Here is a 15,859-nt window from a genome sequence, read left to right as displayed (position 1 = left end):
ACCTTCGCCCCGAATGCAAGTGGTAGTGTAGTCCCAAACATTCTGTACATTTTCATCAGCACCAATTAATAACGGGTGAGAGAGTTGTGTTATGAGCCTAGTGCAAACCCCTGTGTTACTGGTTCATGAGGGGTAAACTGAAAGTAGCTACAATTCTGCTCAAACCGTGTAAGTCACAGATTGTATATGGCTGCTGTGGGGAGATAAGTGCACCATCCACAAATGACCACTTCTCCATTAGCTGTTACCTCAAAGAGATCATCACTCTAGAGGAAACCATAGCGCTTTAGCACCGGAATGTCAGATATACGAAAATGTGTTTACTGTAAATACAAGCACAAATCTCTACCCTGTACTGTAAGTCCAAGTTCCTCCAGACATACAATGAGGTGACAAAAGTCATGGGATAGCGATATGCACATTTACAGATGGCAGTAGTATCATGAATACCAAGTGCAATGTCAGAGCTGTCATTTGTACTCATATGATTCATGTGAAAAGGTTTACAATGACATTATAGCTGCATGAACAGACTTCGAAAGCATAATGTTAGTTGGAGCTAGACACATAGGACATCAGATCCACACTGTCGTGAGTGTGCCGAGAATACCAAATATCAGGTATTACATCTCACCACAAACAACACAGTGGCCAATGGCCTTCACTTAACGACCAAGTGCAGAGGCATTTGCCTACAGTTGTTAGTCATAACGACAAGCAACACCGCATGAATAATCACAGAAATCAATGTGGGATGTACAACGAACACATCTGTTAGGACAGTGTGGCCAAATCTGGCATTAATACGCTACGGCAGCAAACGACTGATGTGAGTGCCATTGCTAACAGTGTGACATTGGCTGTAGCACCTCTTCTGGGCTCTTGACTGTACCGGCTGGGCCCTAGACATCTGGAAAGCTGTGGCCTAGTCACCTGAGTCCTAATTTTAGTTAGTAAGAGCTGATGGTAGGGTTTGAGAGGGGTGCAGACTCCACAAAGCCATTGACCCAAGTTGTCAATACGGCACTGTGCACACTTGTGATGACTTCATAATGTTGTGGGCTGTGTTTACACGGAATGGACATGATTCCTCTGCTCCAACTGAACTAATCACTGGCTGGAAATTGTTACATTTGACCATTGTGGACATTCATGTATTTCATGTCCCGAAACAACGATGTCACGTCACCAGGCCACAATTCTTCGCAGTTGGTTTGGAGAACATTCTGGACAATTTGAGCGAATGTTTTGGCTAACCAGATTGCCTAACATTAATCCCATCAAACCTTTATGGGATGTAACTGGGAGGTCAATTAACCTGCACCTGCAACACTTGCACAATTATGGGCAGCTATTGAGGCAGCACGGCTCAGTATTCCTGGAGGGGATTCCAATGACTTGTGGAGTCCAGGCCATGTCGAGCAGCTGTACTACGCTGGGCGAAAGGCGGTCAGACATGAAATTAGGGTGCATCCCATGGCTTTTCACCTCTGTGTAGTTAGACCCCATTTACACTGCACTGTAAAATGGCAGCCACCGTAACAGTAACGTTTTATTTTTTCTTTCCTCTCATCAAGTTGGCGATAATCCAATGGTTGAGGTAATCGTTGGATGGGCTTATTCATTTTGTAAAGCAAACCTCGATATCTATTTCGTCTGAGCTGGGGTCATTACCTGATTCAGCATTTACTCAAGACCAGTGTACTATGGTGGGGGATCACATTCTTTCTTTTTTTATATGTCTACTTTTTGACACATGCTTCTCCTTTAATATTATAGTTGTTTTGTATTGGTGTCAGACAGTTTGAATGTTCTCTGTTCCCCAGAAGTGATGAGGTTTGGGTCTGTGCCATACACTGGTCTATCACATTTATTGGTGGTATGGACAAGCCCACTGATTTAGCCTAAAGTCCATTATTGCAAGCAGAATTGCAGGCAAATGTGCTTGTCGCAGCTTTAGGTGCTGAAACATAGATCAATGCTTTTTACAATATATCAATATGATCACTGACATAACCAATAAAATGAATGTGGGCAGCTTGAGTGTCAAGGATAACATCTTTGTGATACTCCTCTTTCATCCTTCATCTCCTATATTTTCTTCCCCCCCCCCCCCCCCCCCCCCCCCCCTCAGGAAGCTGCACAGTCTCAACTGCAGTATACATGTTTTGCTTATCAGTTTATACACAGTGTCACTGAACATGTTCTTCCATTTTCGTTTGCTGTTTGGCCACATTTCCTAAATGCATTATATCCCTTGCAGGTTAGTGCGGTGTCTGCAATAGAGAAGATTGTTGGGTTGTGAATATACAGCTTTACTTTAACATGAATAAACCCTAAAGTTATGCATTACGGCAAAGACTGGAATTCAAGGGCAGTTTGAATGTTGCTTTCTTCTTGAAGCTGCTCATTTGTTCCTGAGGTTAATACACTGGAACATATAAGTAAAAAGTATCAGCCAAGGACCATCCTGGCACTAAAATAAACCACCTGACATCTGTGTTAAAAAAAAAAAAAAAGAAGAAGACTATTGCACGCAACATCCGATCAGCAACTTCCAGAAAATGCTGACGAACATAAACTGTCAACACAGTAGGATCAGCATGTTGGGTTCCTTGCAGTCTGTACAGTAACAACCAGTAAAACAGAATGAACCTTATACAGAGGATTATATCCTTTTTTACCTACCTAAGAACATCAAAGAGAATATGTGCCCTGTGAAGGTTAGCCTTGGTCTCAGAATACAAAGTAATTATTATATTTTCATTTGAATGTGTGGTAGTAGCTACACTGGACAGTCTATTCAGTTTTCAAAATCATGCATTAACATCAGTGACAAATCAAGGACAGAAATACAAAAACCTCTGTTGTAGCCGAAAAACAGCCTTACGAGTCTGCATAAGGCCTGGTTTATGCAGAAATAGAGTCTGACCTACACTTCAAACCACTAGAACTCTGTTATCAAGGAGATTTAGGAAATTAGTACCTGCATTAACACATTTAACAGATTAATACATTAGCACTCAGCAATGCATAGCAGTGAGTGCTTGATATCTAAAGACTAAAGAGTAACATGCACCATATTTTACCTTGTACAGGGAGCAATGATGCTGCAGGCAGTGTCTTATCACTGACATTAGTCTAATCTCCGGTGGCAGGGGTGCATCACACCAACATCTTGACTAAGTGATGTAGCATAGTGTTTAAGATACCCAAGATGCATTTTGAAGTAACTGTTTTTAAACCTTTTGGTATTAATAAATGAGCATTGTTGGTGAACTTTGTCAAAACAGATTGGTATAAAATTCCAAGTTTTCAAAAATACCCTCTATTGTCTTCAGTAGGAAAGCAACTGACTGTTGAAAGGATGATGGGAATCCACAGATGTTACCTGGAAGATTAGGGTTGATATTGTCCTGTCAACAATAAAATAATCTGAGATGAAATTGAAGTTCAGATAATGATCTCACTGTTGACAGAATATTAAATCCTAATCTTTTAAGTAAGATAAATTACAACTGTGAATTTTCATCATCCCTTCAACAGTCAATGTAGGACATCATTCAAAATTTAGAGTTTTACAATTTGACGTGACAAGTATATCAAGAGTGCTCATTTACTAATAACAAGAGACCAAAACAACAGTTAACAGAAAAAGCATCACTAGTTCACAAATTCATTTGTAACAACAGACAACAGAGAATGATGCAGGGAGATGATAAAGGTGAGGGGTACACACACACACACACACACACACACACACACACACACACACACACACACACAAAAAATTCAAGGTTTCGCAACCAACAGTTGCTTCACCAGCCAGGAAAGAGGGAAGCAGAGGTGTTGCTTCATCAGGAAAGAGGGAAGGAGAGGTAAAGACGAAAGGATGGACATGGAATGACTCCTTACCCCTCTCCCTTAAAACCCACATCCTTTCGTCTTTCCCTCTCCTTCTCTCTTTCCTGATGAAGCAACCGTTAGTTGCGAAAGCTTGAATTTTGTGTGTGTGTTTGTTTGTTTGTGTGTCTATCAACACACCACGGCTTTCGTTTGGTAAGTTACATCACCTTTGTTTTTAGATATATTTTTCCCACGTGGAATGTTTCCCTCTATTATATTCATATGTTTAGATGCTTTGGTTGACTTATTTTACAACCTAAACTAATCTCACCTGAAATTGCTTTATTTTCAAAAATAAGTCATATTTATTTTGAAAAAAACTCCTCAATCATCATATAATGTGATGTAATGTAATGTAATGTGAAACAAGAAAGAGAAAAACCAAAAGAAATTTCTTTCAGTCATGTAAGAAATATTAATTACATGATGTAATGGTCACAAAATTTGAAGTAATGACCACAAAGGTTTCTGCAGTATTAACATTCATAGCAAGATGAATAACATTCACTTACCCTTGGATATGGAATGCCTGTTGAGCTCTTCTCAAATGCTGGTAGCAAGCGAGAGGCCAAGTCATGTGCAAGATAGAGTAGGTCATTTTCATACCCTGAAGGGCGTAACTGACCAAATGGCTCATCTGGATCCATGATAAGTAAATGAGCAGAGATAAGGCCACCAATAACCCTGTAATTAAAGAAATAACTTCAGCCATCAAATTTTGAACAAAATGAATTACATGCAACACACTAATAAGTAACACTAAATGGACTGAATTAATGGTTGCTTTAAAGACAACATGTGCCCAAACAAATGTTTTATTTTTCTACCACTCATTTATCAGCACAGTACCTAGTCTCACCAGTATTCTGATCCATGGTGCCTTCAGACAGACAGACAAACTGTTCAGATTAATATCTTACGTCCTATAACTGGTGTTACTGCTACTAAAAACTTCTCAGAAAAATCAACTTCAAGTCGGGAAATGCCTGAAAAAGGCACAAAATTATGAGGGAAAGAGCAAGAATGATGGAAAAAATAATGCTCGGCAGTCAATATGCTAAGAATATTACATCAGTGACAAAATTATTAGTTGATAACAACATGTCAGTCCATCCCATCAGTAACAATTCTCTCTACCAATCACCAGACAGTAGAAACAAATTCAGAAATTTCAGCTTTGCGCAAACAGCTGAAGTCACCAGCATTTTTTTCACAGTTTTCCAAATCAGTAAATCTTCACAGTCTTCTTTTTTTCTAACATTAATGCACAACAAAGCTTTTACCAAAGGGAAATCATGAGAACCTGATATCAAAGTATAACATTGAACAATGTCAACTGGATTGAGGGTAGAAAAACAGTAATTCTTCATTAAAACATTAAGCATGTCCCAACACAAGATGAAGATGCAATCCCCCCACCCCCAGAAAAAGAAAAAAAGTCAACATAATAGCTGGACATTAATGAGACCAAAGGTGATGCTGTGTTCGATGATATTTTTTATTATTATAGGCCTATTTGCGCATGACTGACATCTGGTTATCTATGGAAATAATATTGTAATATTTCAATAATATTGTAATATTTCAAAATTTTTTGTAGATAATTGAACCTATTATAAACATATGGTTTTCTACATGTATCAGCTGGTCTTGATATCTACATAACTCTGATATCTCAGTTGCTGTAACACTATCATATAAGTTTGCTCCTTTGATACTATTGGAGGTATAGTAGATATTAAATTTATTGCTGGATGAGTTTTTATGTAGCTTATGGAAATTCGTTTCATGATGACATTTTGTGACAGCTGTATTGACAGTTGAGTCAGCAATGTTACATAGTTACAGGGTGTTTGCTTCTTACGTATTCTCTAGGTCGTATCTTCGTTCTTATCAGCTATAATGTATTGTTTCTATGATTTGTCTTTATGTGGTTCTAAAATCATATGTAATCTAATCTCATTGTTTTTTATGGAACTGGTTATGCCAGACCGTGTTGGTTTCACAAGGTTGGAGACAATTTCCTGATGTGATTTTTGTAAATGCATGTTTTTTATGGTAAGTTATTGTTTTGTCTTAATTCTATTTTGATTTTTAATTTGCTGTGCACATTGTTGAGAGCATCATGTATTAGTTGGGCGTTTTCATTACTTACATCTTAACATTAGTGTGTCATCAACATGTTAAAGTTGTCTACTATTTTGGAGATTATTGTGTTTGTGACACAAAAGAATTTCTCTTGTGAATTATCTAAAAAATGTCGACATGCAATGCTAGATTCCATGCCTACACCGTCAGAGTGAGTATAATATGTATCACTGAATTGAAAGTAATTTTGTGTCAGTATTATGTGTAATAATTGAACAAGCCCACTCATGCTTGTTATGGTTGCTTTCTGTAACATAGTAAATTGTGTTCTATTATGATAATTGTTTTCTCAATTGGAATGTTTGTATATAGATTTGTGATATCAAATGAGACAAATTTGTCATTTTTTGGATTTTTATATTATGTATTTTTCGTGCTAATGATAGTTTTTTTTATTTTGTAGTATTTATTAATAGTGTATAGTTTCCTTACCATGATGTGCAGTTTCTTGCTAAGCAAATATATCTGACTATTTATACTATCGACTACTGGGCAGATATATTGTGAATTTTAGCATGTCCACGCAATTTTGGAGTTCTGGGATTCATTACCAAACATACTCTTCTGTTATAGTCAGATAGAACTGTATTACACCGTTTCAAGTGTTTTCTCTATTTGTGCTGCATACTTGTTTTTGGGATCTTTAGTGATTTATGTGATGTTATTTACTGTGAAAAAGTAATTTACTTTTTGTATATAGTAATTTTGCTGCAGTTAAACTGAACTATTACTGCTGTCTGATTTTACTGTTATTGCATTATTAGCTGTTAGGTTATCATTATAGTCTCTGTATTGGTTTTTGTAATTGTTGGTACTGTTTTTCTATTGCATTCACTGAACTAACAGCAATTTCGTTTTGTTGCTTTACATGTAATCTAGCTATGACAAGCACTATTTTTATTGTTCATTAAGTTATTTCCAGATAGTGTTGTGGAATGGATTCTCCATCATATTTTAAACTCTTATCTAATAGACTTTGTTCATTCTTGGCGTGTTATATGTCAGTCAGGTTTTCTGTCCTTTTATCAAACTGAAATGGGTGTGTTCGTGGCGGATATTGCATTTTTATAAAGTTTTAAATTTGATTTAGTGTAAATCATACTTTCTGGCTAATAAGCTGTACATACTTATCTATAAATTTTTGAAACACAAGCAAAAATAATTTAAATGATACTATTACTAAGTTCTAAATATGCAAGATACATATCTTGATTATAAGGTACACTTTGTGTTTGATTTTGTCCTTGACTTCTTGCCACATCCATATACTGGCTGCAGATTGCTTGACAGTTGATATAATTACAGGTTTTGCGACAATCTTGATAATGACATGTAGGGATAATTCTCTTCTTTATGCATACTGTGTTTAATTTTATACTTTCAACTAATTTTAGCATTTTTATTTTCAATCAATGAAATGCATTTCCCTATTATACTGTATGACATTAATGCTGCTGTGTTTCATGACATTATTTATTACTTTAGGCCTAACTTGGCACAATTGCCATCTGTGTTTCAAAATTTATAGATAAATGTGTACAGCTTATTAGACAAAAAGTAAATTTGATAAAAACAGAAAAACATAACTGAAATACTATTTACAAAGGGTGAACAAAATCTATTAGATAATGGTTAAAAATATAATATAGAACCAAAATTCCCCAAGACTGTCAGGAAACAACTTACACCAACAACTAAAATAGTGACTGATGGAATTAGATTACCTATGAAACAATGAAATGAAATCACTATTAGGGCAGTGAATGCAACAGAAAAAGAAAGCACTGATAATTACAAAGAAACAGTGCAAAGACTATATGATATTCTGCCAAATTAATAATAAAGTAACAGCTAATAACACAACCACAGTAACGTCAAAAATACAATTCTATCTATAACAAAAGAGTGTGTTTGTTAATGAATCCTGGAACACCTACATTACATGGACATTCAGAATTCATGATAGATCTGCATGATCTGGCCAGTAGTCAACAGTCCCCCATACTTGCTTAGGAAGAAACTGCACAACATACTAATGAGACTATACACTTTTAATAAATAATACAAAATAAAAAACTCTGTATTACTAGCACAAAAAATACAAGACCCAAAATCCAAAACAATCGCAAATTTGTGTCATTTGATATCACAAATCTATATACAGACATTCAAATTGACAAAACAATTACGATAACACAACACAATGTACTATGTTACAGATAACTACTATAATGGGCGTCAATGAGATTGCTCAATTATTAAGTTTAATACTGAAACAAAACTACTTTAAATTCAATAATAAATTTTATACTCACTCAGATAGTATACGTATGGGATGCAGCATCAAAGTTTTAACAGTGGACATTTTCTTAAATATTTTAGAAGGGAAATTCTTTCATGCCACAAAACAGTAATCTCCAAAATTGTTTACTACTTTAATACGTTGACACATTGATGTTAGTAGATGCAAATAATGAGGACATTTGACTAATACATGATGCTCTCAACAATCTGCACCACAAAATAAATTCACAATAGAATTAGAAAACAACAAACAATAAATTGCTCGGATTTGACCATAAACGTCAAGTATGCACACAAATTCAAGATTTATCAGAAACTGACCATAAGAAACATTATTAACACACATTCCTGTCATCCAAAATTGCAAAAATATGCATATTTTCATACTATGTTTCTTCAATTAATAAATCTACCTTTGGAGCATGACATCACACAAAACTAAATACAACTCCTAAAATATGTTGCAGAATGAAATGATTTAGATCCTAAAGTTGTCATGCACTGAGCCTCCACAATATGTAAAGAAAAACTTTGAAATAAGAACTACCAACAAAACAAAAATTTATATGCATAACCACTAAACATCTATGAATGATACAGCACACAATTAATGCATTATTAAAACACCCTAACGTAAAATTTGCGTACCAGACCTGACACAATCTTTGAACACTACTAGACTCCAGACGAACACAACCAACCATCTATTCCAAATCCAGGAATATACAAAATTATATGCTGAGTGTCATAAATCTGATATAGGTCACATTGGGTGGAATTTCAATATTAGATACTTAAAAAACAATACAAATAGCGACTGTAACCAATAACTTTCTTCCACCACTTGAAAACAGAGCATCATCATACAGTGGACGGTATGGAATGGGCTGTTGAGGTTTCACACAATGCGCAAGAACAACAATCACTGAGTACCTTTCCAGAAATAAACACACACACACACACACACACACACACACACACACACACACACACACACACACACACACACACACACTATTGCCTCAAAGAAATACTAAATGAACAGGTCGATTTGAAACACAAATACTACAAAGAAATGGTATTGAAATTATCCTTCAAAATAAGAGATGAGCAAAAACACAAAATCTATAAATGTGTCACAGATCACATTAACACTAAATTAAAAGTATCCAATGGAAAGAATGTATTTACAAAAACATCAGGAAAATGTCACAAGCCGTGCACACCACAATACTACCTGGAATAACCACTTTAAAAAAACAATACGATTAAATTATATATGGTCATAGAACCACATGAACACGGCAACATGGGGTCTAGCAATGACCCCACCACATCGTCACAGCTCTAACAATGTGATCAATGGAAAGTCCTAACAGGACTGCAAGTTGAAAAACATTATGTTTCACTCATGCACACATTTATATTTGTTTTCTTACTAAAGTTGCTTTTCATCCTTCAGCTAGCACCACCCTGCTGCAGCCACCACCACCACCGCCACCACTGCCGTCGACTTTCCTTTATTACCCATCCATTAACTGGTAAATTCACTACCGCCTTGTCTTCTCCCACCACTACCATTGTTTACCCCTGCCCCTCACAATCCCCTACATTTCATACTTGACTTACTGCCACCTTCCATCAGGCCTATCCCCCTCCCCCGGTCCTCTCCTCTCCAGGCACACCAGCCTCGACAGCACCCTTTTCAGATCCAGCACAAGGACCAGCATCATAAATTACAGCACCAACGTATGAATTGCCACCATGATACATTGGTGCACCTGTGCCACCACCATCAGCTCAGCCAGATGTTTCTGAAGTCAGCACGTTCCTGGACTGTGGTACCCTCTTCATGCCAGCCCCATTACATTCTTGTCACCTGCTGCCTCCAGTTGTGCCCACCATCCCCTCCTTACTTACACCTACCAGGAAGACATCCAAATGACTCAGCACTGAAGTTGCCCCAACCCTAGATTGCACCCCCCCCCCCCCCCCCCACACACACACAAAACTGAAAGCCCAGACTTTATGGACTGCCAAGCAATTCCATCTGCAATCACACCTACAGAACTTCATCCGTTCCTCCTCTCCAATCCTGAAACCAACCTCCTCAAATCCAAAACACTCCTCCTCGAAATCAGAAAAATACTCCTTCCTCACCATCATCACTCAGCTCATCCCTCTGTTCTCATCAGATCCCTGATCCAGAATTCCACACCAAACTCCTCCAAAAGATCCCCGTGTCACTTTCGGTCCCTTTGGAAGCCTTGCACCCTTTCCCCACAACCACCCAGACCAAGCAACCACAACTTCCTCGCTGTCATCCTACCCTCACCACCGCAATCAAAGGGATCAACCCTGAGACCACGATGGAGTCTGAGTTCAACTCCCATCCTAATCTAGACATTCAGAAAGCACTCCGAATTTTTGATGACTCTGGACCAACCTCCAAAGTCCGCACCCTCATTGAATACCCACCCACAATGGGGCCGCTATCTACGAATGACACGGCACTGAACCACTCGATTCCTGCCCTCAGTCCCACTGCTGCCAAAGATGCCTAATGTATAACAACCACCTAACCACTGACTGCAAAAACCTTCCCTTCTGCCGCCACTGTAAGTACCACTATTTCCTCAAGCAATGCCCTAACCTCACATCTCCCCCCCCCCCCCCCCCCCACATTAACAGCTCCCTCCTGCACCCCAACAACTCCGTCTGTCCACCTCCTGCATCTGAAGACATCATCCATTTTATGCCCATAATTCTTCAAAAGATCCACCCTGTCCAGAGGCCACATATCCTACACCCAATTACCCTTGCTGCCCACTCTGTCTTCCACCTCAGCACACAAGCCACCTACTGGTGCAACCAGGTAAACTTTCTTTTCACCCATCTCTGACACCATAGTTTAAACCCACCCTAGCCACCGATCCACATCACCCCTTCTGTCCCTAACACATGGTGCAACAGCAGTATAATATACCATTCCACAATATCCGCTCCTTTTCAGCCAGCAAACACCTCTTCATGCAAACACTTTCCCAACACCGTATAGGTACTTTCATCATGAAAGAAACCTTTCTCCAACCTCACTACACTATCCGCAATTCGCTGGTCCCATGCTGAACTCCAGCAGTGGCAACCGTTTACAGACTGACTGATATAGTTTCCCCTCCACTGCATACCCACACAGAAAGTAATTACACTCCTGATGTAATTCTCACCTCTCTTAACACCCCTGGGCATATTACTGCAGCAGTCCTTGACCTCATTGTAAGCAACCATCTCCCTGTCCTACTCGCCATCCCCTAACCCTCATCTATCCACACCATCCCATACTCCCTCCCCCCCACCCCCAATGTCCTCACCTATTCCTCCATGAACTCTAATGACCTGGTTGTCGACAGAACGACAAACTAATCCTCTGTGAATCCCGTAGCCTTTACCGATCTTTCCTGCAGACCCGTGACCGAGAAACACCCCCCAAAACTACAACACCATGTCATTTGAAATCTGCTGAATTCTATGAAAGGCAGAGTTTGGTGACAAACCTGCACAAACCTCAATCCCACACTGGCCATAAACTCTTCCAGGTACTGGAGGGCATTTCACCATCTTACTTCCAACTACCCTACTTCCCCCTGTCCCCACTTGCATGATGATCACCTTCTCCCCAATAACCTAATCAATACCAACCACTTTGAATCCTATCTCTACCATCTCACACAACCCCAACATTGATTACTCCTTGTTCCCAACAGTCCATGAGCGTACCAATACCTCCCTCCCACCCCTCACTCCTAGCTTCCAGTATCTTGACAACACCCCACAAACAGAAATCTATACTCCAATAACAACATAAGACATTCAACAGATACTCCTTCACAAACACAACAGTGCTCCTGGTCACGACTGCATAACCTACCTACAGACACCTGAAATAATGTCCTCTCTCATTTCTAGACACCCTAGCCAACCTTCATAATATAAAGCTTCACATGAGTTTCTATCTTGAGCCATGAAAACCTCTTGACTGCTCCTCTTCCTCAAACTAAATAAACCTGCCACTGACTACTATTCCTACCATCCCACCAACCACACCTTCGTGTTTGGCAAAGTTTTTGAGTCCATCCTATCCTGATGTATCCATAAATACCTACAACAACACCTACCCATTCCTGTCCACCAATGTGGCTTCCACCCCAACTTCTCCTATGACGACCAACTCTTGTACCTTATTCATGTCTTACTCCACCAAATAAGCAACCTCTAATCCCTCATTTTTGTGTCTATTTATCTTGAAAAAGCATATGACCATGTATGGCATCCCAGTCTCAGCCTCCTCTTTAAGCTCAAGACCCATGCACTTCCCATAAATTACGTCCACGTTATCACATCCATTCACTCTAACCACCCATCTTATGTCACCATCAAGAACAACAACAACAACAACAACTCCTGTATCTTCCATACCACTGAAGGTGTGCCTAAAGGTTCTATCCTCTTCCCTCTTCTTCTGTCCTCTATACTGCCAATAAGACAAAGCCCCATCTCCTCCAGTTCATCTCTTCCAGTATGTCAATGACACTGGGTTCCTTGTCCTCTGCCTAACCCTCCATATATCCCAACGATCGCTCCAGTTCCATCTCAATTCACCACCTGGTACAACCAGTGGCTCCTCAACATCATCCCTATCAAAACCCAGGCAATAATTACAGGCAGAACCACCCGTAGCTTCCATCCTCACAACTTTTACCTTACCATTTACAACCTTCCTACCCAGTTAACTAGCACACTAAAATACCTGAGAAGAACACTTTATCACCGACTAACATGGGAGCCCCATCTATTAACCATTCTACAGAAACAAATTCAACAGAAAGTCCACAATTGACTAAAGTGACAACTACTAACCAGCCAAACTTGGGGATTGCATCCTTCCACAATCCTCAGCACCTATAAATCCCCGATTCGGCCCATCCTTTGCTATGCAAATCTCCTCCCTCCTTTTATCATGCCCTACAGATCCTTTGACACCTTTCCCTCTGGCTAGCCTTCCTGATCCACTTACCCTCCCCCACCAGCATGCCCTACCAACTTATAAAATTCCCCTGCCTTTTATCTTCTAACTTGTGCAACTGTCCCTCCGGCTTTTATATACAAACTTATAACATTCTCCTTCCTTTTACCTTTTCACTTGTGCAACTGTCCCTCTGTCTGTTATATTTTCTGAAACATTCATTTGCCATTTCATTTGTGTCAATATTGTAATTTATGCATCTGCCTAGCTATATTTTTATTGTGCTGAACACTCATTTTGTCAACCACCATATCCAATTTTATCCTATGTTTTAAAATTTTTACTCCCAATGGCTGAAGAGTGACAACTTGTATACACTGACAGGCCCCCTCCCTCCCACCCACCCACATGGGGCAAAGGGGGTGAAATGACAAAGGGAAAAGAAAGTAGTTTTTGGCACACTGAAGATGTATCAAAGACATGTCATCCTTGGTTGGACTAAATATAATTGCATATCAATAACCCATTGACGGTAAAAGTAGGCAGGAAATCCTAACATGAGCAATAACTTTGTTATGAGCCATTGCTATTCAGTGTGGCCATGCGATTACTGTGTTAAAGGAAACAGGTTCATGACTTCTTGTATACTCATTACTGTATCATCTTTGCATTTTTAACCAATTCTGAGACCTGCAATGATACCTATATTCTTACTTGCCACAAATATTTGACCACTTTTTCCGACCACGTTGTGACTTCCGCAGGTGTCGTTAGGCACGAACCTACGGGTATAGCTTAAATTGCTGTGGGTGAACAAGGAGAATGACATTTAGAGAGAAAACTGCCTAGATGTGAACCTCAATTTCATTTTTTTAAACAGAAAATAGTAAAAAAATATTTTTTTACTTCATAATGTTATGCATTATTTAAATTTTACTAATAGTAAGTAGAAAGAAAAGTTATGATGAAAAAAAATTACTTTCAGAAAGAAATTTACACTTGGTGAGTTTCAAAAATATGTTCCAAAATTGGGTCTCTTGTAAAAACAATTTCAACACTAACCAAAATTAGAAAAAGATATCGAATCAGAGAAAGCATAAAATAGTTGAAAAGTAGGTATAACTTAACATCTTTGAGGAGGTTGTAGAACTTCCATGCATTTTCTTTGCTCAACCTGATTTTCATGTAGACTTATTTTCTGATGATTTTGTTTGGTCGCATTTAACGAAAAGACTAACCAACATCTTCATGGCAGTTTCATCTTTGAAAGGACATTCAATGTTATTTCTTTCAAACAGCTGTACAGCCATTCTTCACAAGTCATTGCAAGTAAGCCAAAGAAAATTCCATAGCAAGGCTAAGACCAGCTCTTCTTCAGGATCTTTCCCAATGTTGTAGCTCTGCCTTTTTTTTTTCTGTTGCTTCCTCAGGTGTACTATACTTCGTGTTGGACACCTTTACAAGAGTTGTTTTTGGAACACTTAACTGTTTGCTGGCCTTCTTCCAACTTAACTGTTTTTTAATGCATTAATAGCTCTAATCGTTTGAGACACATTTCTCTTTCTTTGATCAATCATCCAGAGATTTCCAAGATAATAAGAATGTGTATTAATACAGGCTGGCTTTAAACATGCAATAGTAAGGGGCCCAATTCAGCAACGTCAGGGAGCCAATTTACATGAATGAAACCTACATTTAATAACAGAGTAAATTTTGAATCAAACAGTTTAATAATAACCATTAAATTTAACCCTTACTATTCAGGAACACATACATGTTGAAAGGTTTACCAGCTAACATGTAACAGAAATTACGAAAAATGTAAGACAATGTAAAACTTTTTCCATGGACAAAACATGTAGTAGCAAACTGATACGAAACAAGAGAAGCAGGCAACTTGTGCACCTCACTACAGGGTGGTAAAAGCCTAAACTAATATTTACACTTGCTCCCACTACAGTTCAGGAGAATGTTGTACTAGAGACCAGGGAGGGTAGTCCAGTATAGGGCACTTTGTTCTATTCCTTGGTTGTCATAAATATTTGCTGTTTATTTCCGAATATGTTGCACTTTCCGAGGGAGCAGTTAGGCAGGAACCTAAGAGTAAAGCTTAAATGACATTTATATTCTTTGTTGTCACAAATATTTAGCTGTTTTTACTTGGAACATGTTGCATTTTTTGAGACCCACTCACTCAAGCTATTTCACTCTTTTGCTCACCTAAAATGTTATCGCTGAAATTAATCATGCTAAATTTGCAACGAGCTTCAAACGGGCAAAAACAAAGCGAGAATCCAAAGCTTGTGTAACTTAAACCTGCATCTGGGTGAAGCATAGTGTTTTGTGATTGGCCTTCCTGCGCTGACCCTTTACTGGTCGCTTGGTTTGAGCTCAGACAGCGTGGTTGCGATATCGCTAGACCACATGTTATTTGCATTCTTGCATAAACATGAATCACAGAAGCACTATAATATACCT

At 38.6% G+C, this 15,859-nt stretch overlaps 1 protein-coding gene across 3 annotated transcripts in view; it reads right to left on the bottom strand.

The window, feature by feature from the left end:
* Positions 1 to 15,859, bottom strand: part of LOC126297632 (ER degradation-enhancing alpha-mannosidase-like protein 1) — a 217,576-nt gene that overhangs the window by 113,386 nt on the left and 88,331 nt on the right. For all 3 annotated transcript variants that reach the window (XR_007552558.1, XM_049988654.1, XM_049988655.1), the window contains exon 3: positions 4,419 to 4,590. Coding sequence is in view for 2 of the 3 variants with exons in the window: in XM_049988654.1 (XP_049844611.1) it covers positions 4,419 to 4,590 (172 nt within the window). In the remaining variant the exon portion in view is untranslated. The remainder of the gene's footprint in view (positions 1 to 4,418; positions 4,591 to 15,859) is intronic.

Source organism: Schistocerca gregaria, chromosome X, assembly GCF_023897955.1.
Source record: "Schistocerca gregaria isolate iqSchGreg1 chromosome X, iqSchGreg1.2, whole genome shotgun sequence".
Taxonomy (NCBI): Eukaryota; Metazoa; Arthropoda; class Insecta; order Orthoptera; family Acrididae; genus Schistocerca; species Schistocerca gregaria.
The sequence above is the reverse complement of the archived record's forward strand: the minus strand, read 5'-3'. Positions and strand labels throughout refer to the sequence as shown.